We start from the raw sequence: 21,866 nt of genomic DNA, 5'->3' as shown, positions 1-21,866 counted from the left end.
ATGTTGTTTAGGTACCATTACTTAAGATTGTATTTTGACATTTTTTAAAGAATCACAATAAAATGGTACTATGCTTATGCTACTACCATACTGTATGAATCCCTTGTTCTGTTATCTCCGACACGTGTGCTGACAAAGCCATACAGCAACAATAAATACTAAAAACAGTCAGTGAACAGATTGAGAGGGCAGGTTTTTCCACTCCATCAACTGTTATTGTGCACCGAGATGAAAAAACACAATATGCTGCACTTCCCCCTTCAAAAATCCGATCACTCATCAAAATGTTTTTCTAAGCAATTACACCATTGTGTTATTATATCTACTAAAACTTAATTGGATCTAGTGGAGTATACAATTGATCTGTAAGGTTGTACTGTTCATGCTACAAGGGGCATGCACAAAAAGGTATCCATTTGACATGCACGACTAGATAAACCTTTTCACATTTGGTGCCAGCATGATGAAAATTGGTAGATTTAATCAAATGGTGCCAAGCAGCTTTAACTCCTGACCCAGTTTTCCACACAGAGGCTACTACTAAATATCATTTCTACCTCTGGAGATGAGTAACTGCCGCCCTGTCAGACTGGCACCATGTGTTTTCTGCAGGTTCACTACTGTGCTGGGGTTTGTGGTCTGGTAATGGGCCCCTGGTTGCTTTGAGTAATGTGTGTGCTCGGCGCGTGTGCGATCATGTGCCAGACGATGGGACCTTCTGGAGGTCCACTGAGGACCAGTCGCTGGCTGTGCTGTGATGGGCAGCTTGGTACCTCGCTCCGGGCCTCTTCTATTGCCATAGCACTGACAAGGAACGTGCACACACACAAACACGCACACAAATCTGATTGACAGAGCATGCTGAGTGCCAAGCTGTCACTCACACTTTGGTCTCCAGACTTGTTCTCTATCTTTGCCACACACACACACACACACACACATACACACATACAAACACAGACCACACACAAACATCCTTGGTAGTTGTCACATGTAAGAAGACATCACACCCGCAACAAAGCTGGAAGCTTAGCACTGTTGCTTGTGACAAGCCCACAAAGAAGAAAACAGTCAGCATGAGACAAGCCTTGGTTCACAACAGTTTCAAACTTTTTACCCTCATTAAGAGCTTACTTGACGCTTAGTTAACCTTTGCTGGACCTCTTTTGCTTATGCAGACTGTTATTAACTACTAAAGAGGCTCGTTAGCAATAAATCAGTGCTTGGAGACAAAGTGAGAATAATCAATTTATCTGTAGACAAACAGAAAAACACTCGAGGTCAGATATTAAAAAGTTGTTTCAACATCTCAGTTGAGAGCTGCTGAAAGGAACATTCACTTTGAAATTCAAATTCACTGTCAAGTACATGTAGTGAAGTTGAATAAATCCATCTTGTTTTGCATGTTTTTGGAAAGCAGGCCAGGTGATATCCTCTCACAGTGGAGAACAGTTGGCGTCTACCAGGTGTGTATTTAACTAACACGATAAATGCCCTCCAGCCAGTCCTGTTTTGAGTCGTTGCTAAGTCGTTTGCTAAGTCGTAAAACTACAAAATCTGCAGCTCTGGAGCAGTTAGCAGCTTCACTGAGCAGTAATGCAAAGCTCCCCAGTCTTGAGTTGACACAGAGTAGGATAAAGACCCTGGAGCTGGCCGGTAAGACGTTAGCGGTGCAGGATGAAAGCCTGAGGCTGTCACTGAGCAAGGTCAGGCTGTCTCAGGCAAAGAAAGAGAAACTAAAAAAAGCCCAAACTCTAACCGGTGCACAAACAGACAGAGGGAGTGAATAACACAGATGGAACTAACCTTTTGCGGCGATCTGGACATGGGGGCAGGGGACTGCGACCTCATGTTTTTAGCTGAGGAGCCTGCTGACAGCCAGATGAAAGAAAGTGAGAGAGAGAGAGAGGGGGGGAGAAGAAAAGAGGGCAAATTCAAATTAGTGGATTCGTTTTCTTCCATTCACCAGGATGACACAGCATGAGTCACGCAAACATACACACGTGGAGCTGAGGGGGCCAGTGGCTTTAAGCATCAATGAATCAAATAAGCGCTGATGTTCTGCAGGTTCTTTAGGCTGCCTTAAGCTGTTTCTACATCCAACAGCTGTTACTGTCCTATGCAACCAGGGCAGAAAAAGAAGGGGGAAAAAAAACAAAAAAACACTCCATCTGCTTATTACGCTGCTGGGCAGTGCAATACATCAGACAGCACTGGGGAATAAGTCAAGTCTGTTGCATCTGTAAATAAGTAAATAACTAAAACAGAGTTTGAGTTTGTTGGTGGAAAAAACTGTTGTTGAAATGTAATGGCAAGCATTTCTCTACGGGACTGAAGGAAAAAATACAAATCTGGGAATTGACTGGAATTTCAATTGGAGCTATCATATCTCATACCAGAAAATATCAGCATTTCAAGCCGGTTAGTAAAGAAGATTCTGGCATCAGTATGTATGTGGATGATATAAAGAGCAGAGAGTCAGTAGCTGAGAGCCTCAGATGGAAAACGCCGCAGTAAGAAGAAGAAGAAGGTGTCAAAAGTTGGAGTGGAAGATTAGTACCATTCTTCATTAAGAGGATTCACTGTGATTGGCCAGTTTACCTGAGTATGGTGGCCTAGGAGGTACAGGAGGGCATAGCAATTTGCCAACAGAGTCAGAGAAGGATGGCGCGCCCTCTTTGACACTGTCTAGGCTCCAGCTACTGGGTGTGGGTCTCACTTACAGTACACAGAAACATCTCAAGTCATTCAACAGGTTATGGGATAACACAAGACAACATGGAGAACACAGTGAAAACACGATGTGGAATTATGCACGTTTTAGATTAATGGTGTGGCACACAGTATACATAACATAGTGAGAATGATCAGTTCATAGTCATTTATTAAGATCACATTCTGGATTGCAGAGTCAAACTGCAGTAAAGCCTGTTTCACACCAAATGTGCAAGTGCACCTAGTTTGTGCAGTGTAGAATGAAGTGCCTTACTGTGTGTAAAGCATTATCCTCCAGTAAATGCCAAGAATCACAAAAATATTTTTTCAACCTGGTATCCCCCGTTCTGCTATTTTCTGTCACTCTCTTGATTTTTTTTTTTTACTCTAGTCCAAGTTGCATCGCAGAGTTACATCGCAGCCATCATAACTTCCCCCTCCTGTCATTGCTGAATTGTTATTGGACATGCATCGTGGAGGTCAGCTTAGCAAGCTTAACACTGGGCTGTGCTCCCCTGACCTGCTGTGTGATTCAGTTTTAGTCTTTGGACAAAAATGTATATTAGTTTTAGTCAGGGCTGCAACTATTATTTTCATTATTGATTAGTCACTTGATTATTTTCTCAATTAATAGATTACTCATTTACTCTATGCAATGTCCAAAAACATTGATCACCGTTTACCAAAGCCCAACGTGATGTCCTCAAATGATTAATCAATTATCAAAATAGTTGCAGATTAATTTTCTGTCAATTAACTAATTGATTAATCGACTAACCGTTGCAGCTCTAGTTTTAGCCACATCTTAGTTATTTCATAATTGTTATTTTTAGTCTAGTTTCATTAATTTTTATGTTATATGTGTATGTTATATATTTATGTCTTCTAAGCATGTTGGTTACATTGTGAGGCAGCTGGATTCACGAGATCATGTGAGAATCCATCTTGTCAGGCTTTAAGTTGGGCGCTTGTAGCCGAACCACTAGTGATTTGGACCAATCAGCATCCTAGAACTACTGGCAGCTACGGGCATGGTTTAGGTGTGATGACAGTGAGTAGTGATAGTCTGTGATAGACGGTGATAGACAGATGGTTCATCCAATCATCTGCCAAGTATTTTTTGAAAGTGCCTGCCCTTTTCCAATCAGTTTCTAAGGACGTTATCTCAGATGGTTCTGTGTAATAAACCATCTGGCGCGTCAGGTCAGCATGTTGGGGTTTGTCTCAGTCTTTCATGTGTGATATGTCCCAGCTGTTTTGTTGTCTTTGTTTTCAGAGGGATTGTAAATTCAGTTAATAAATCTGTTAATCTTTTCCTTCCACGAAACATTGACATCAGTGAACATTTCCAGCAGAGACACAACATTGATATGCAAGATGTTAGTACAACAGGTCTGTCAGTTCATTTTTCGCATCAATTAGTTCATATTTCCATTAAGTCGTCTTTCACATTATCATTTAGTTTTTATTCGCTGATAAAAATTTTAATTCTTTTTATCAGAGATTTGTTTTCAACGATTACTTTTTATTTAGTCTTAGTCTTGTAGTTGCTGTGGGGGAAAAAGCCGTGACTAGAGAGAGAAAATAGAATAAAAAAGGTCTTCCTCTGTGCAATGCCACGTTTGGTGTGAGAGTAGGGTAATAACTTAATCGGAATAAATATTTCATATCAACAGGATTAAACTTTAAAATATAAATAAACTTCTACATTTTCACTGACTTACTGACTTTTGTTAGTAATCTCTGATTGTCCTTGTGTTGTTTTTAGGTCACATTCAATCAAAACTTTGCTGTTAAGTGGCTACTTCAAGTCAAGTAGCTACTTCATGTGCTGAAATTTCACTAAAAAAAGAAATGTAATCACGTTCATGTCACAGAAGATTGTGGCAGCCTGATACAAAAATGGGGACAAAAGGCTGTTTTTTCTTTCTTATGTGGCAAACTAGAGTCTAGTGAGCATCATTTCTTAACAACACTCTATATTTGGTATCTGGAGTCCTTATTAACACTTCAAGACAGAAGATGTGACAAACTACACTTCCATACAATCACAGGTTTCGTGTAAATTCTTGCACCTTTCGTCATATGCATAAAAGCGACAAGTTACCATACTGTTGCAGTTCATCTATCTCTCACTGCATTATTTACAGATCACACATGGAAAGGTGTGCTTATTTGTGAGTCACAAGGAAGTTATCACATCCACACTCCTCTAATTATTTCACAAACTGTTCTGAACGCTGCTCTATTTTTTTTTTTTTGTAGCAATGAGCAGCACAGATGAAAGGAAATACATTTCACATGTTCACTGTATACTCAGAGTTTTGTTACAGTTCAGAGAAAAGCAATCAAATGTTCAGGTTTTCTTTTAAATTACACATGAGGGGGGTCAACTTTCAGTCACAATTCACAGGCATATTTTTGTGAGAAAACGCAAGAAATATGCATCTTCCCTTGATTATGCTGAGCAAAATGACAACATGGGGGCTTCACTAAGAGATGCATTCATACATATGAATGTCACACACGTCCATCAGTGATGCAGGAGCTGTACCTGTCGTTTTATTACTCTTCTGGGATGATGAAAAACTGTAAACTAGGCGGTGTGGCTGGTTAGGAGTCGGAGGAAAATGGGAGCCCAGCATGTGTGTGTGTGAAGGCATTTATGTGTGTGTGCGCATTCTGAGGAGGTAATGCTCCCTGAAGCAGCTGCGTGAAGACAGATGCCTCCATTCACGCTGTGGTCAAACTGTCACACACACTGCATGTCTGGACAGATGACTGCCACCCTGGATGCTTGTGTAAGCATCAATGAGTAATAAAGAAGCTGCCTGTTACTGCTCCAGAGAGAACTCTTGAATAATGGGAGAGGAATGCCCTTTTAAGCAACAATAACAGACACATGAAACAATAAAAATATTTTAAATTTTACACTTTAGAGAAGGTTTAATAAAGTGTGCCTTCCCATGTTGGCATTATTATTCTACTGGAGGGGATTCCCTGAAAAGTGAGTGTTTATTTCAAGGCTTTTTTTAGTGAGTGTTGAGAGTGTATGACAGAATATGCTTAATACAGTATTTTACCTTTGTCTGGTGCTGAGAGGTTGGGGTCACTCCGTGGTAAAGTGGTATCGCCTATCTGATGAGGAGGAGCTCTCTGGACAAGGAACAAATAGTTCAAGTTTACTGTCAAAACCTACAGCATGGCACAGTGTATCTGAGATAACAATATGTGTCGCGTGCGGGAGTGTGTGTGGGGTTGAGCGGTATATAACAAGGAACAGCAGACAGGCAGAGCCAAACAGAAAGAGTGTTTACTGTGTAAAAGCTTTTATGTCTCCATGTTTGTAGAAGTGGAGGACGTCGTACCCTTTTGCTCTAATTACAGTAAAGTGATCGATGCTTCTGATAATCAATATTCCATTACCAGCTAATACCTAATAGCCGCTGCTGTCAGGTTGGAAAAAAAAATGTGTGGCCTCCCAACATCTGTTCACCTGCAGACTTAAAACGACTCTTTTGATTCAAACACAACATCACAGCACAAACAGGGTAAAGAAAAACAGGTGAGCGGTGCCGGCAGCAGCATCAGCACCGGCCGTTAAGAGATGAATGGCCATGAGAAGCCAACACTTTTCTGTTACAGTGGCTTTGTCACCAAGGATGGAGTGTGTGATTGCATTATGTGCTGCCCTTCAGCTGGAGCAGGAACTATGTTGTTCTTGGTGGCTCTTGTTATTCTGGCAACATTACAGTTAGCTTGTTGTACTGGAATGTTTTTTTCATAGTGAAAATGAGGCAATGCTAGACTGTCTGTCTGAAGGCCAACTTTAATAAAACATCTACCATTCTTGAAAAACTGCTATTCTAAACTACAGGAAAAAATGCCTTGTGGCATGTGACCTCGTGCTGGAGGCAAATTTTTCCCCCCCTAAGTCAAAAGTCTTCCATTGAGATATATTGCACAATACAAAGGTGACCTTGTTTTCTGCCCCAGTACGCACCTTATGGGCGGCTGCACTGTTGGGCAAATATGCCTGCAAAGAGCAGCGTTTCAAAAATATAGACCCACTTTTCAATTTGTCTTTACATCACGGCCACCTTTTATTTTTTTCTTTTAACGATATCCTGAATGCTATTTAACATGGAAACACAGAACTTTCCTGTTTATTATGATCCTATAGATTTATTTTGTGGCCACAGTTCAAATTTTTACTTGGAAGGTTTTTGAGTTTTGTCTGTCAGTTTAGCATTATGGTTGGCTTTCAATACTACAATATCAATGAGTCTCAGCTGCCTTTGTTATGGAGAAGAGGAGCTATAACAAATTATAGTACCTTAGTTGCTGAATTCATCCAAAATTGACCCAGAATCCAAAAGTTAATTGTTTTAAACTTCAGGTTCGGCATCTTTAGCTTTTACCTGTTGTTTGCAGTTTTAAACGAAAGACGAAGAAATGACATAGCTTACCACAGAAACACTGCAGTTGACTGGATAGACGTACTGCAAGCTGGGTGGTGCCTGGTTTGGGCAGTAACAGAATCTTGATTCATATTTGATCAGAACTGCCTAGTTTGATAGTTTGATCTGAGTTTCGTGAGCCAGGTGAGCTGCGCTGGACAGACTAATTTACATAAGGTTGAGGTTGAGTCATTTTTATGCAAATACAGATACAGTAGAGGATCCTTCAACTCGCTATGCCATATCCATCATGCACCACACAGTTCTTATTATAATTAATAGAATCCTTCGACTTCCACAGACAGTCTGCGTGCCACATTACCTACTGAACTTTGCCTCTAAGACAGGACGGATGTTAGGAGGAATTCAAATTTGCTCGTTTACAGATGAGTATTTGGTTGTTGACAGTATCAAATGCCTCCTTTAAGTCTAAAAATACGGCCCTAACAACACCTCCTTTGTGCATTTTTAGTTTGACATTCTCCAAGGAGAGGCAATTTGCTGTCTCAGTGGAATGGCTGGCTCAAAAACCAAATTGCAATGTGTAAGGGCTACTGTTGAGATGAGTGGTCAGCTGTTCAGCAACACATTTCCCTGCGATTTTGTAAATGACGGGTAAAATGCTAATAGGTCTGTAATTGCTCACATCAGTCGGGTCTCCTGATTTATGAACTGGCACAACGATGGCTGACTTCCAGTCCTTGGGAAACTTCCCTTTTTTAATAGAGGCATCAATTATCTTCATTATTGGTTCAGTGAATGAATTTGTACAGGTTATACCGCCCACCCTTAAGTGTGTGCATAGATGGTATGTGTGTGTGTGTGTGTGTGTGTTAACCTGTGCAGGGTCCAGGGGGTTGGGGAAGATGGCGCTGACCGGTCTCTCTCGTGGAGACAGGCAGGCGTTTTCTCTGGAATGCTTGTGTTTCTCTGCCATCTGGGGTGAACCTGGAATGGATGGTATGAGATGTTAGAGCAGTAACACACACAGACTGTGCATGTGCCGACACATGAGGGACCAAGCAGCAGCAAGGTGTTAGAGTATTACCCACAAATACTGGCGATCAGGAAAGGCCGATCTCTCTTTCTCTCTCTCTCTCCTTCCAAGCCTCTACCATTTTTTCAGCCTCACTACCTCCACAACATGATAAATGGCCTGCCCCAACCCCTTCCCCCCTCCCCCCCCCCCCACACACTCATACACCTCTACCTCCTTCAACCCCACTCCCTCCCTCCCCTCTCTCTGTTAAGACTGGACAATCACGAGAGCGGCACGTGCTGAACCTCGACACAGAAACATATGTAACACACGTACGCAAATACTGAAACCCTCACACCCCATATGTGACATTAGCTTACTATATGGATCTCGATCCATTAGCGAATGTGATAGCACTTGGAAGGCTATCATATGAGGATGAGATACCCATCGCTGGCTCTCATTCAGATAAGACCACACGAGCAATAATTCTCTGCAGGCTTTATGGGTAGACAGAGGCCACTTTTATAAGGGCACCGCCCGCTGCCAGCAGCTTGCCAAAGGGGAGTGTATACGCTTCCATAAACGTCTTCATATATTCTTACTTTTTATGATGTGGGTCAGGCAGAAAGGCGTTTGTACATTTCAGCAAAGTGAGATAAGAGGGCAGCGAGAGAAAAGCATTAGATATTCACACTTCACTGTAGTGGAGGCTTGGATAGCAGAGGCCAGGGCTGGACTTGGAGATTGTATTGAAGTCCAAGAGGGATACTCCACAGAGCTGTAATCATTTCTTACTTGTTCTTGCTCCGTCTTGCATTTTCACCGGCTCCATGTTTCTTTTAGCAGCATTTGTCTCCACGTCTTGGCCCATTTCATTTTTCATCTCAGCTAATTGTGTATTCTCTCTATTTTCAATTCTCTATTCAGTCTCTGACTTTCCTTTCAACCCTCCCTCCTCATTGTTCTTACTTTATTTTTTTATTTTTTTTGCTCCCTCTCCTTCATGTATCCCTAGCTGTCTAGTCTAACCTCGCTCACCTCAGCGAACAGGACGCTGCGCTGTCTTGAAAGAACATCGTGTCACTGAAAGGTCAAAGGTTTAGTCCCCATGTTCAGTGTGTCTTGCTGAACCCCTGTCTGCTTCCTACGTGTGAGTCCCTCTGGATTGAAATATCAGCTAAAAGCCAACAACAGTATATTGAATTCTAAAATCCTGTAGTCTCACCTCTGGCACTGGAAGGGGCTGAGCTGGTGACGTTGGGGGAGGCAGAATGGTTGGAGCTGAGGCTCGAGGTAGACGGACTGGGCTATAGGTGGGATGACAATGATAACAATAATTACATCATTATTATGAAGCTTATGAGCTTATTTTATATATTCATATTCATCCAAAACTAGAAAAATGACTGTAATGTTATATGAAACAGAGCAGCTGTAAAGCAGAACGTTGCTTAAAACTTAACAAGTTAATGACAAGTTAAAGATAACTGAAGAAAAAACAGCAAAATACAAGTTACCTATTAAAGGAATAGTTAGACATTTTGCAAAATTCACTTGTTTGCTTTCATTCCGAGAGTCAGATGAGGAGATCGATACCACTCTCATGTCCATACAGTAAATCTGATGCCAGCAGCCAATTAAGTTAGCTTAGCTTAGCATAAAGACTTAAAACAGGGGGAAATGGCTAGCCTGGCTCTGTCAAAAGGTAACAAAATCTGTCGACTAAGTCACTTATTAACTAACTAACTAACATATTATGTCTTGTTTGTTTAATCTGTAAAAAGATCAAAGTGTATAATCCATACGCTGTGTTTTACAGGGGTCCTGACCTGGACTATTTCTTGGCCAGGTGCCGTGACTTCCTGGAATCATCACCTGTTGCCTGGCAACCTTGCAATGACGACAAGGCTAAGCTAACTGGCTGATGGCTGGAGCTTCATATCTATAATACAGATATGACAGTGGTATCCATTTTCTCATCTTATCCTTGGAATAAGCATATTTCCCAAAATTATCTGTAATTATTATTATAACATTATAATTATTATTATTGTAAATTACTGTATAATTCTGCTAATAGCTCTTAAATTAATCTTAAAGCTCTGTTTATGCTGATATTAGCTTTGCCATTAGTTTATTAAGGTAGTGCACTAGTTAACTAAGCTAAATTAAAAATAGGTTGTCTCCAGGAAGATGGGGGTTAAAGTGCACTTTGTAAATTGAAATGTACCATAATAATACTCATCTTTAGGATCACCTTGCAGTGAATTGTGCTTGATCTATGGAATAAAAGCTATGATGTTCAAAAATAATATCATAACAGGTTCAGTCACATCCCTGACAACAGCTTTTTTTTTCTCTCATGATTTTCTCTGCTGCCTGTTATTTCCAGGCCTGCCAGGTGCAGCAGACAGCTTGCCAGGAGTTGTCGGCAGCTGAATTGGCCAAATCTAGTTTAGATTACTGCCCAACTCCAGCGAGCTCCCTGGACAGACCACACAAAGCAGTGTGTCCTTATTTGATATAATCATGACAATTTGCTTGGCCGGACAAAGCCCTGAACAAGCAGGGAGGAAGATACAAAGAGAAAGGGCGGAAAGGAGAGAGAAATGAGAGTGAGAGGCATTAAAAAGGTATTCTGTAGGGAGCAGGAGGGTAAATGTTGGGATATGGACTCAATCTACGACTTTAAGAGCCTTTGTGTGGTGCGAGTGTGTTGATTGGCAAGTGTTTGCATGTGTTTGTGAATAACAGAGAGAGAGAGAGAGAGGGGGGTGAGAGACTACCTGCATGTTGAAGACTTCATCTGAGCTCTCCGATTGCCCTGTGATGTTGCTGACTTCATTGGAGGCCTGAGATGACAGAGAGGACGAGGAGTAGCGGTTCACCGCAGGGTAGCTGAGGAGACTGAGGGTGAGAGCAAGACATAAAGAGACGGTTATGATCTCTTTCAGGAAAGGGAGAGAGGTTATGGTATTATGTTTCATCATTCTCAAGAGGTTCGACTCACCGAAAATTCAGTGAGAGCCGCACAAAGACAGACGAAAAGGGAGGCAGGGAGGGGAGAAAGACAAACAGAGAGACAAATGGGCAGAAAATGTCAGATTAGAAGATGATAATCGATGCAGGAATCACAGCATTTCATCAAGCATATTTCTGCCAAAAAGCAAAAGGGTAAAAGAAAGGTTAGAGAACAAACACAAAAGGAAGGTTAAAACAGAAATCTTTACCAAGAAGATGTAACCTGGTTTTGTGTTGTCAAACAGAGCACAAAAAAAAGAAATCAAGACTCAATAAGCAAAATGTGAAATGTCACTGGGAGATTGCCGCGATGTGTGCGTCTGAATTTTTCTGTGTGGCTGTGCCCCTCTGGGATCAGACTGTGGAGGCGGAATGTCGCAGGTAGACAGAGTGGCAGGGTCACTGAACACATCAAAAAAGACACGCACACGCAGGAACACACATATGCGCACAGTCTGCCTGCTGGCCTAGCAGCAGCCACGCAGACATATCCCTGTGGGTGCCAGCCAAGCCGCCCCCACCTATTGTATGCCCAGATGGAGCCACACCGGTAAAGAACAGAAGAAGAAAAGAAGAGAGCAAAGGAACAGAGTCTGGTGTTTGAGGTGAGGTGCGGACTCAAGAAAGTAAAATAATAAAAGGAAGTAAGATCAAGACTGAGGTCTGCAGTGAAGGGCAGCACAGGAAGGTTAGACAATATGAAGGAATTTAAAAAAATATCCTGTGACTGAAGTGAACATTCCTTTTTTTGATGTTTTTGATCCCTACTATAATATAAAGAAATAGTAAGTGACATTGTGTTCTTTCAATAAAAAAAATAAACTAAAGAGAGACACAATTGAATCAGACAAAAGACAGATCTTTTCTTAACTAAACAGAAAAACAAAACATGACAAAAAAAAGGTTGTCACCTTCGCCTGGCAACCCCTCTGCCACCGTCTGGGCTAATGATGTTGGGCACAGAGTTTCTGCACGTACGTGGGCTCCCGTTGGTGAAGTGCACTGGGCTTGCGCGCACATAAGCCGGAAACTCCTGCAGTTTCAAATTGAAGAAGAAGAAGTGCACATAATTAAATGCTTCTTCATGCCAGCATGAGGTCTGTAAATAAAATACACACAAATGCAGATGAAGGAAGTGTGTTTAATGAGCTGAAGCTTTCTCCTCGGAGGACTGAAGGGGTCATTCACTCGGAAGTCTGAACACAGCGGTCGGTTTCAGTCGGCACATACAGCGTGTGTTTCTCTTTAAGACTTCAGTTAATGATTTGAGGAGAATGATGTTACGCAAGTGGGATTGTTTTAATCTTCCTAATACGTGATTTATGGTCATTAACTGAAATAACTTCTGTTGAACTTGAATTTTGAATCCCTCATTAAATCTGAAATGTGCAAATTTTGAAACGCACCCTTTAAAATGCAGCATCATGAGATGTCAACGATCACAAACATGGCCTCTTGCCTACCTGTATGCCGAGACTGGATTTCATCAAATGAAACTGGTCCACTAACTTCTTGTGGAGAGGTCTCATATCCTGAGGAACAAATTTCTCGTGCACGGCGAGGCCATACTCCAGAATATGTGCCTGCAAGACGAAAGCTGTTTTATGTCTTGGACAACATCTGAAGGTAAATAAATTCCAAATGAAACAACTCTTTCTTGTTAAACACTAAATATTTGCTGATTTGTTGCGAAGTTGCACAGTTGGAATAGTTGAGATTGTTTCCAAGGTCAAGAATGACCTATCAAGCTCAAATACTACAAAAGTTGGCCTATCTCTGCTCATCACCTTTTGAGATCATTTTACAGTATTTCAGATTCATCGCTAATGTATACATTTTGTTTTTATCTCCTATTACAAACCTGTTCAAACATGAGCTCTCTCAGTCGCCCGATCTTCTCCCCATCCTCGGGATGATTCATAATGTAGTCCTTCACAAAAAAGGCCTGTGCGGAGACAAAATGCACAACATCTGTTATGCACACACCAGGAGCTGAAGCAGTAGGCTTTCTGCACTGCAGTGTTACCTGAATCCCCGCTGGGCTGACACAGTGAATTAGTGTCCACACTTTTTTCTTTTTGAATCCTTAAAAAAACATTCACGAACAAACTGACAAAAAAAAAAAAGCAAACAGAATAAACTAACATCTGACTCAAATGGGGAGTAATACTCCTTACTGCGTTCCTGTGTTGTGATATTAATATCAAGTTCAGGGACCAGAATAAAACGGCTAAAAATAGAGAAAGAAAAAAACGGTGCCAAATGGATATTAGTAATCTCACAGGACTGATTTTACTTTGATTTAGGAGCCAATTTGGTTGGACTTTGTAAGCCTTTTTATGTCACTTTTATTCATGTCACTGCTTCCTGTTAAAGATCATGTCTCTTCAGAAACGTCATGCTTCTTGATTATGGCTTACAGCCTTTGCTTTCTATTCTCTTCTCAGACATTTCCTTCAAAAAGGCGACTCAAAGGAGAAGCAGATAAGATGAAAAATTTCCTGGTCCGCTTTGAATGATAATAACTTTTTTTTTTTCCCGCATCCACACATTTAACGCCAGGTCCTTGCTGTTTACAATGCCATCAACACTTGTGATGTGTCTACAGATTATGGTAAATCCTTTTCAATCTGCATCGGAGTACACAAAGAGGAGATGACAAACCGATGAAAGACCTTGCAAAAAATCTGTTTTGAAATCTGCCACAGAGGGAAAAACACACACACAAAAAAAAAAATGGACTGAAAGGTAAAGGGGGAGTTCACAAAAAGATCAGCAGGGCTCTTCTATCAAGGACACAGCTGTCTATCTCCAAAGAGACAGAGCCAGACGACAGTTAAAAGACGGGAAAAGATGCTCACTGTCGCTTCACACACGTAGATCCCCCATCAATGAATGCATGAGACTATGGCTTGCAGACTGTGAATCCTCAATAAAAAAAAGTAATATTATTATTCCAGACAAACATCCTCAGATGACAATCCTTATCAAGATCATATATATTAGTATGCACTGAACATGATGTCATGCCCCTCTCTTATAGCGATGCTATGCGGCACAGATGGACACGAAATCAGAGATATCTCATCACATAAACGTTATTACACTCTATATAGTTGATGTACTATAAAGTACATATGCAACAGTGCCAAGGTAGTAATTCTAAAGGGAGAAGTGCTGCGTTTCGGCAGGAAATCCTGTCCGAGGACCTCCAGAAACGGCAGCGAAAATAATCAATAAACTTCTACAAATGATGGAAATCTCTCGTCGGGCAGCAGGGAGTGAGACCCCGCCATGGAGTGGCTCAGTTAATCATTAGAAAAGTCCAATTAGAGATGGAAACGCTGAGGGGAGAGGAAATAAATCAGACAACATTCCCCCTAAAGGGTTCCAACTCAAACTAAAGCAATAAATCTGAATATTAATAATGACAATTTCCCCTTCATTTGTAGCCGAGCAAACCTCAGCAGCTGTCAATCGGCATTAAGCGGGGAAATTAATAGGTTTGCGTCGCACTCCATGGGGTCCTGCATGTGATATTCAGGACAGAAAAATGAGCTTTTGAGTGTTTGCTGTGTCCGTCTCATGCGAAGTCATTGAAATATGTTTCCGTTTCTATTGTGTATGATATGAAAATACAAATTACAAACGGTTGAAAGAAGTCATTTTTTACCCAGAAGAATCCCATTTACACATTCAAATATACATTTAAAAAAATGGCATGAACCTACCAACAGTGGATAAAAGCAAAAGGGCTGCTCTATAAGTACATTAGAAGCTGAAAGTCATACCTTATGCTATCATTTTTCTAACAAAATAATGGCAGAAAGGGAGGAAAGCACTTCAGCGACCCTTGCCTTTGCGGCTCTATCAAGTATCCTACAAACCTTAATAGGCTACTTCTACACAGAGGCATGCTCTTCTGCACAAAACCAATATACGCTCACTCACATACAGTATATGCCCACACCCACACACACACACAGGCATGCATGCACAAACATGCACCCCCACATACACGCTCTCAGTGGAAAAGGGTGGTTGCTATGCGACACAGAGCAAGTCGCTTAGTCCACTCAGTTTGGTGAGGGTAAAAACCGTTTTCTTGAGTAGATTTTTAGTCCTTTTCCGCAATTGTGCTCTTCCTGCTTAGGAAATTGTACTGTAGCGCAAGAAAATGATGCTCTCCTGCAACTGGAGCTTTAGGAGATGAAGTAGATTTAAAAGCTTGTCGGCGTATTTCAGCTTTTCTCTATCAACATGTGTGTCTGTCTTTAACAGCTGCATAAACACGCCCATCTCACTCATCCAGCCATTATTAGCCATCCATCTCTCTCTCCTCCTTCCTCCCACTCCTCTATCTGCCATTTTTTGACCTGACCCCTCTCTCTCCCCACATCTATCCTTCAAACCATCCATCCATCAACTCAGCTCCCCCATCCATCCACCCATTCGTGTGTCACCCATCCATCTAATTTTTCCCGCTTCCACCTTCTCCTGCTCTCCAGTCATCTATCCGTTCGACCAAACCTTCACCCAGCCATTCATGCATCCATCCATCTCTCCATCCATCTGGTCATCCGCTCCTCCCTCCACAAAATGGTCTCTCTGTCCATACATCTCTCCGCTTACATCCACCTTCATGCATCATTATGCAATCCATATGTCATTGCCTTCTTCTTGCTCGCTCTCTAAAATCCTCCAACCTTATCTTTCATATATTCGTCCATACCTCTTGGTAGCGGGCCAGCCCCCCATTGACAGCGGCGTCGATGACCCCGTTGAGGCACATGGTGAGGGGGTTGATGTTCTGCATCTGCCGGTTTTGACACTGGGTGATCAATGTCCGTAATTGCAAGTTCTTGTTCTCGATCACCTCGATGGCATTCTCCAGCGGGCTAACTTCCACCTGCGAAGGGGGAGGTTGTATTAACCAGTGTTAGATTATCGACTGTGAAAGACTTTTACTTAATTAACCCTTTCTGAAGATGTGTGAATTCACCTTTAAAAAAAACTACGTTCTCAATAAATTTGTACACAAAACCATTTTTTTCCCCAAATGGCAGAGCTTTTATGACAGAGTACAATTCTTTAAACCTGTATTAACACATTTTATTAGCCACTCGGGGGGAGCGGAAACAAGCTGTAAACACAGTAGTGACATATTATCACTTTTTCAGTTAATAAGGCAAACTTGCTAGCAAAAAATAGCTTATTTACACATCCAGCAGATGCGGAGCAACATTAGCATTTGTTTGATGAATGTCAGTCCAATATTAACTCCCCTTTTAGCTCAGTTTTGGTCTCCACCAACTGCTAAGGGAAGCATCAGGCTCTTTAGTGGCTAAATACTGCATAATGTTCACCAGATAACTTTGACTGTCTTAAATTTGATGCTAGGCAGGTAGTGTACAGTTGATTTATTTTCAAAGAAAACAGCTGCATGCTGCATCTGGAAACAAGAGACGTAAGATTGAATCAAAATAGTAGTGTTTTGGGGGGCATAAAACCAATGCTAAAACAGTCTGTAGAGCTGAGAATTGGGTTTTAATTCTCTGGCTTTATCAGTATGAGCAACACTTTTCACATACACATGGTCATTTGATTCATTGATAATATGAAAAAATTAACTATAGCAGCTTTAAGTATACCATAGTATATACGGTCACTTTTGGAAATGTAAGCATTAAAAATGTTCTTTCCTTCATCCTGCAGTTCTTTTCTCTCTTTTTCTTCCTCTGTCTCACACAAAGCTTAATCCGCTTGCTAATAAGAGCTTTTGCCAGTTCCATATTTCATATGCTATTGCACTGCATAACCATCATAGAATAACACTGGATTCACAATCCACAATTTCACACCGCGCTCAGCAGCTATGCACTAAAGAATATGTGCTGAGTCCCACTGAGACAGACACTGTCTTATGTTTTGCATACGCTGGACAAAACATTCAAAATCAAAGCATTTAAAATCCTTCCACTCCTTAGAGATCTGAAAGAGAAGATCCAAGACGGAAAGCTTTTGAGGGGATTTATGTGCAACACAGTGCGGGAATGGACTCGATTCGAATGTGATAATGAGTCCAGGCTAAAACATGAGAAGAAGTATTGGAAAAAATTCCCAATATAAAAATCAATTCCAGCAAGATTGACATTTTTGTAATCAAAGCTAAGCAATTTGATTTTTAGGGTTAGGGACATCCAATCTATCCAATGGAGGGAATGAAATGTATCCAATAGCCCCAAACTCACGACCTAGGTCATTATTGATGGTCAATGCAATGACTTGGATCAATACTTGGATATTGGCTGGCAGTGCTCTAAATTGCAACCTGAAAAATAAAAGTGCATTACAGTGTCCCCTGTGTGAAATGACTGTGTTTTGTAGTTATGTCTTCATGGTTATTTCATCAGAGGTGGTCACACTCACCAGTTCTCTCTTCTCCACTTCAAACCAGCGTGAGATGCCTGGAAGACTCTGGACCAGAGTCAGAGTTGTCCTCTCCACCCACAGGCTCTGCATTAACACATAATATACACCTGAGTATTAGCTGATTGCTAAACATGGTTAAAAAAAATCGCTAGCTCCATATGCCTGATGCCCACATGTACTCTATCTCTGGCCGACCCTACACAATTTAATTACCGACATATAGTTTGAGAAAAACATGTTGAGCACACCTACTGCCAAACACCCACTTTTAGGTGTAGGTCAGATGTCATGTCTTATATCTAATATCATCATTCATGTTGCACCACTTATCCTGTCAGCCAGCACGCTTGTCAATATGCCAACATCCCACAAGGTCATTCTGACAGCACGTAAACTATGGAAACTCTAGCATTCACTGCAGGCTATTAACATAATATATTCACACGAGACTTGAGCACCTAAGGAAACACTTCCACAACAGTATGTTTGTTGTAAACACGTCGATAAAAAAGAGCAATATTGTATTTTCTGTGTACGAGATTTCTAATGCCAACTTATAATGTTGACTTCTTGATAGTGCAGAAACTATTATCAACAGTCATTTATCAAGTAAAATGTAAAGCATTCAATGGTTCCAGCTTCCTTAAATTTGAGGATTTACTGCTTTCTCTGTTTTATATCACTGTAAATTGAATATCTGGGGGATTTAGACTGTCGTATGGACAAATGAAGCAATTTTAAGATTACCTTGAGCTCTGGGAAATTGTGATGGTCATTATTTTGTATTTTCATACAAATTATTTTCATCATTTTTTATACATTAATAGATCCATCAATTCATCTGAAAAATAGTTCAGGTAAGGTCCAGTTAATAGTTTTTTCCAGAGCTTGTTTTGGTCAAATTACTGTTTCCAAGATCCAGAAATAACTGTCATGCTTAGTATACAGAAATACATAAAAAATAATTGATAACATGATGGTCATTTTTCTCTATTTTCGGACATTTTAAACATTAATTAATCCATCAATTCATCTAAAATATGTTATGTTTTGGTTCAGTTACTAGTTTTTTCCAAAGCCTCCAGGATCCAGAAATAACAGTCACTCTCAATATAAAAAAATACAACATATTAATTAGTTGCAGCTTGACTTCTGGATCTCATTCAAAATTAAATCAACCATCTTTACTACAGCCTCTACTCATCTTGAGTCCACATAGTTTAGTTTTAATTTAAAGGACATTAACTTTGTCCAAAATGTTAAACATCATTGTATTATTAGTATTAGGGGTGCGCAAAAAATCGATTGACATAAGAATTGCGATTCTATCTCTGCCGATTCAGAATCGATTCAGAAATTCCAAGAATAGATTCACATGTTTCAGTCTTGCCACGATGCTGTTTTCCGTTTTTCCCTGACATGAGTTAGCTCACTAAATCCCATAGATGGCGCAATGACGCCGCGCCGGTTTTTTGAAGTGTGTGCCATGGAGTCAGGGACCGCGAGCAATGTAGCCATGGATGTATAATGCATCCATGAATGCAGCTGACAGAAAAACAAATACAACCTGGTCCATTGGCTATGAAGGCGATCATTTGGACATATTTTGGATTTTCTTATCTCGAAAGGAAGAAGGAGCTTGAAAAGACTAATTCCATTATCAGGTGCTGCAACGCAACTCCGCAGATTTGTGCCATTGTGGGCTTATTCATTTGTAACCGCTGTGAAACAGTCAGAAAATGTTTAGTTTTATTGATCTGATTCACCAGCTTCCTCACTAACGTTACCGGCGCCCCCTCTCTTCATTCACTCTCTAGCTCGCTCGACCACTGCTTCTCTCTCTCTCTCTTTTTTAAAATGAGTCGGGAAACCGTCAGCAAAGCCTAACTTTACTTTTAACGTTATCAAACGAAGAGAAATGTCTTCCTCTCTTCCTAGTAATGTTTTTGTCATATGGCAGGGTTGTACAGCGTTACAGGTTGCCTTTCTCCAAAAGTTGATTCTGGTTCAACTTTCTCGCTGTGGCCCCTGCAGCCCTCCTCCCCCACAGCCTGAACGCACAACGCATATCAGGTCTGCTGCCAGCTGGTTATCTGAGGACGGGAATGAGAAATTAATTTTCTCTCAATGAAAAACGTAGTCTCCTTGAAGCTTATGACAAACTGCCAAAAGCGAGCCAACAAGATGCAGCAGCGAAACAAGCGTTTAAACAGCTGTTCTGTATTTTGAAACAGTCAATAAAATTCAGTAAATAGCGAAGCTGCCTGTTTCATGACTTTATATTCATGTAGTAAATTTACAAATATCAATTAGATGGTAATCTGCATGAGAAATTAAGAAAAATAAACAAAATTGGTTATAATTATCACCCGCTTATAGTGATCAATTTTCTCGTTTGCACTTTACAACTAGATGTAGCAGGCAGCTGTTGTTTATTTGATTTAGTTATTTGAAGTATGAATTTAAGTTATTATTTGAAGTTTTGCACTTAGCAGTTTATCTTTGCAATCATTTTTATCTTTGTATAACGTATTCATTTGACCCTTTGTCTCAGGGCTGCTTTGGTTTCCTATTGACTAAGTGGACTAAAGGAACATAAATCTTACTCAGGTTGACATTGAGTAGCAAATGTTTGACATTTGATTCAGTGTGATCTTTTTTATTTGAGACCTATAAAAGTGTCTACTGCAGTCAAATGGAAAGAGTGACTCAAAACATCAATCTACAATCAAATCTATGAATGTATTGAATTGTGAACTGATTTGAATCATAAATTGTTTTGAATCGCATATTGATTGTGAATCGAATCGTGACCCCAAGAATCAGAATCGAATCGTGAGATTTCTTGAATCGTGCACCCCTAATAATTATTTTTCTTAACACCAGAAGGACCTCTGTCTTCTGCTGGACACACTCCACAGGCAGTAGACACAGTAGAGCTTAATTTATTGTAAGCTTAGTTTAGAGTCCAGCATTTTGCTCAAGGACCCTCCAGCAGAGCTGATGAGTGCTGACACAGCCTATTGATCCAGTGTCCTCAGGTTGAAGAAGGGTCTTCCGACTCACTACACAACCCAGCTGCCTTTTATTGATTTTATGCTTTTTAAGGCCAAGAAACCCACCTGAACACCACTTGAAAAAAAACAACAAAAAAAACAGTTTAAGAGCAGGAAGTTGAAAGGAAAACCTGACAAAAATAAAAGCCTTGACCTTTCTACAAATTGTTTTTTTTTTTGCAGATAGAAATTCTTTGTTGAATTTTAGAAGCTTGTGCAGCCTTTTCACCTTTTTTTTTTTTTTATTGTGACTGATCGCACCATATCCTGGCTGCTTCACACTTTTGTCACTATGCAAACATTTATCATACATATTATTCCCACCCGAGGGGCAGAGATATCTAGCCTGATGGAAATGTGATATCATGATTAAATTTGGCCAAATAGCCTTAATGGAACCGAGATGAAATGACTGCGTAGAGTGTGTGTGTTAGTGCTGAATATTTATGAGCCTAATATCAGGGTGTGTGTGGTGTGTGTCTGTGTGTACGTGTTTAGATTGCGTTCAGCTGCATTTGTGCGACTGAATTGACAGTAAAGAGTTCATTTTTGCTAAGCTGTACACAGCTCTGACTCCAAGTTTCTGAGTATAATTAGTGATACGGGTGTCACAATGAATAATACATGTACTACACACACACTAACACCTGAGCGCAGGTTCAAACCATCACTACTACACAAGCTCACAATTGATGAAAAAAGGTAGAGAGGGAAGAAAATGAAGCTATTTCACATCAGTCTGCGGCGCTGAAATGCTAATGATCATAAATGTGTAATTCGAGCTTCTGCGATATTCTAGAGAACTTGATCTTCCTGCCTGTTTATTTCATAGCAAATGGCATTTTGCAGCAACACACGTCTCTCTTTGCATGTGTGTCTATGTAGTGCACACTGTATGCATGTATGTATGCATCTACACACTGTGCTGCATGTATATTCATCATCATCTCTTTTTCTGCTACTCGTAAATTTCTCTTTTTTTTTTTTCCAATACCTTGAACTCATTCTCTTTGTCTTTGGTGCCCTTGTGGAAGGGCCGGTCATATCTGAACTTCCAGATGTGATTGAACTTGTAGAAGCTTTTGATGTTGTCAGGCACTCCGTCTCTCTGTAGCACATCCTGACTCTCTGGGATGGGGGTTACAGCGTAGATCTGCAGGTCTGGAGGCACCGGAAGTTAAGGGAAAGAGCAAGAGAGCG

The 21,866-nt window shown here is 40.7% G+C and overlaps 1 protein-coding gene across 6 annotated transcripts in view; it reads right to left on the bottom strand.

The window, feature by feature from the left end:
- The window catches only part of dock4b (dedicator of cytokinesis 4b), a 120,114-nt gene that overhangs the window by 3,356 nt on the left and 94,892 nt on the right, over nt 1-21,866 (bottom strand). For 2 of the 6 annotated variants that reach the window (XM_044342927.1, XM_044342929.1), the window contains exons 40-51: nt 21,661-21,827; nt 17,608-17,694; nt 15,911-16,087; nt 13,040-13,123; nt 12,642-12,761; nt 12,090-12,211; nt 10,944-11,064; nt 9,383-9,464; nt 8,014-8,123; nt 5,799-5,871; nt 2,602-2,718; nt 1,807-1,871 (exon numbers count right to left, since the gene is read on the bottom strand). In XM_044342927.1, coding sequence (XP_044198862.1) covers nt 1,807-1,871; nt 2,602-2,718; nt 5,799-5,871; nt 8,014-8,123; nt 9,383-9,464; nt 10,944-11,064; nt 12,090-12,211; nt 12,642-12,761; nt 13,040-13,123; nt 15,911-16,087; nt 17,608-17,694; nt 21,661-21,827 — 1,325 coding nt within the window. The remainder of the gene's footprint in view (nt 1-1,806; nt 1,872-2,601; nt 2,719-5,798; nt 5,872-8,013; nt 8,124-9,382; nt 9,465-10,943; nt 11,065-12,089; nt 12,212-12,641; nt 12,762-13,039; nt 13,124-15,910; nt 16,088-17,607; nt 17,695-21,660; nt 21,828-21,866) is intronic. The other 4 variants (XM_044342930.1, XM_044342928.1, XM_044342931.1 and 1 more) reach the window with 4 other exon arrangements.

This window comes from Thunnus albacares, chromosome 23 (genome assembly GCF_914725855.1).
Source record: "Thunnus albacares chromosome 23, fThuAlb1.1, whole genome shotgun sequence".
NCBI classification, from domain to species: domain Eukaryota; kingdom Metazoa; phylum Chordata; class Actinopteri; order Scombriformes; family Scombridae; genus Thunnus; species Thunnus albacares.
This window is presented reverse-complemented; position numbering and strand designations above follow the sequence as displayed.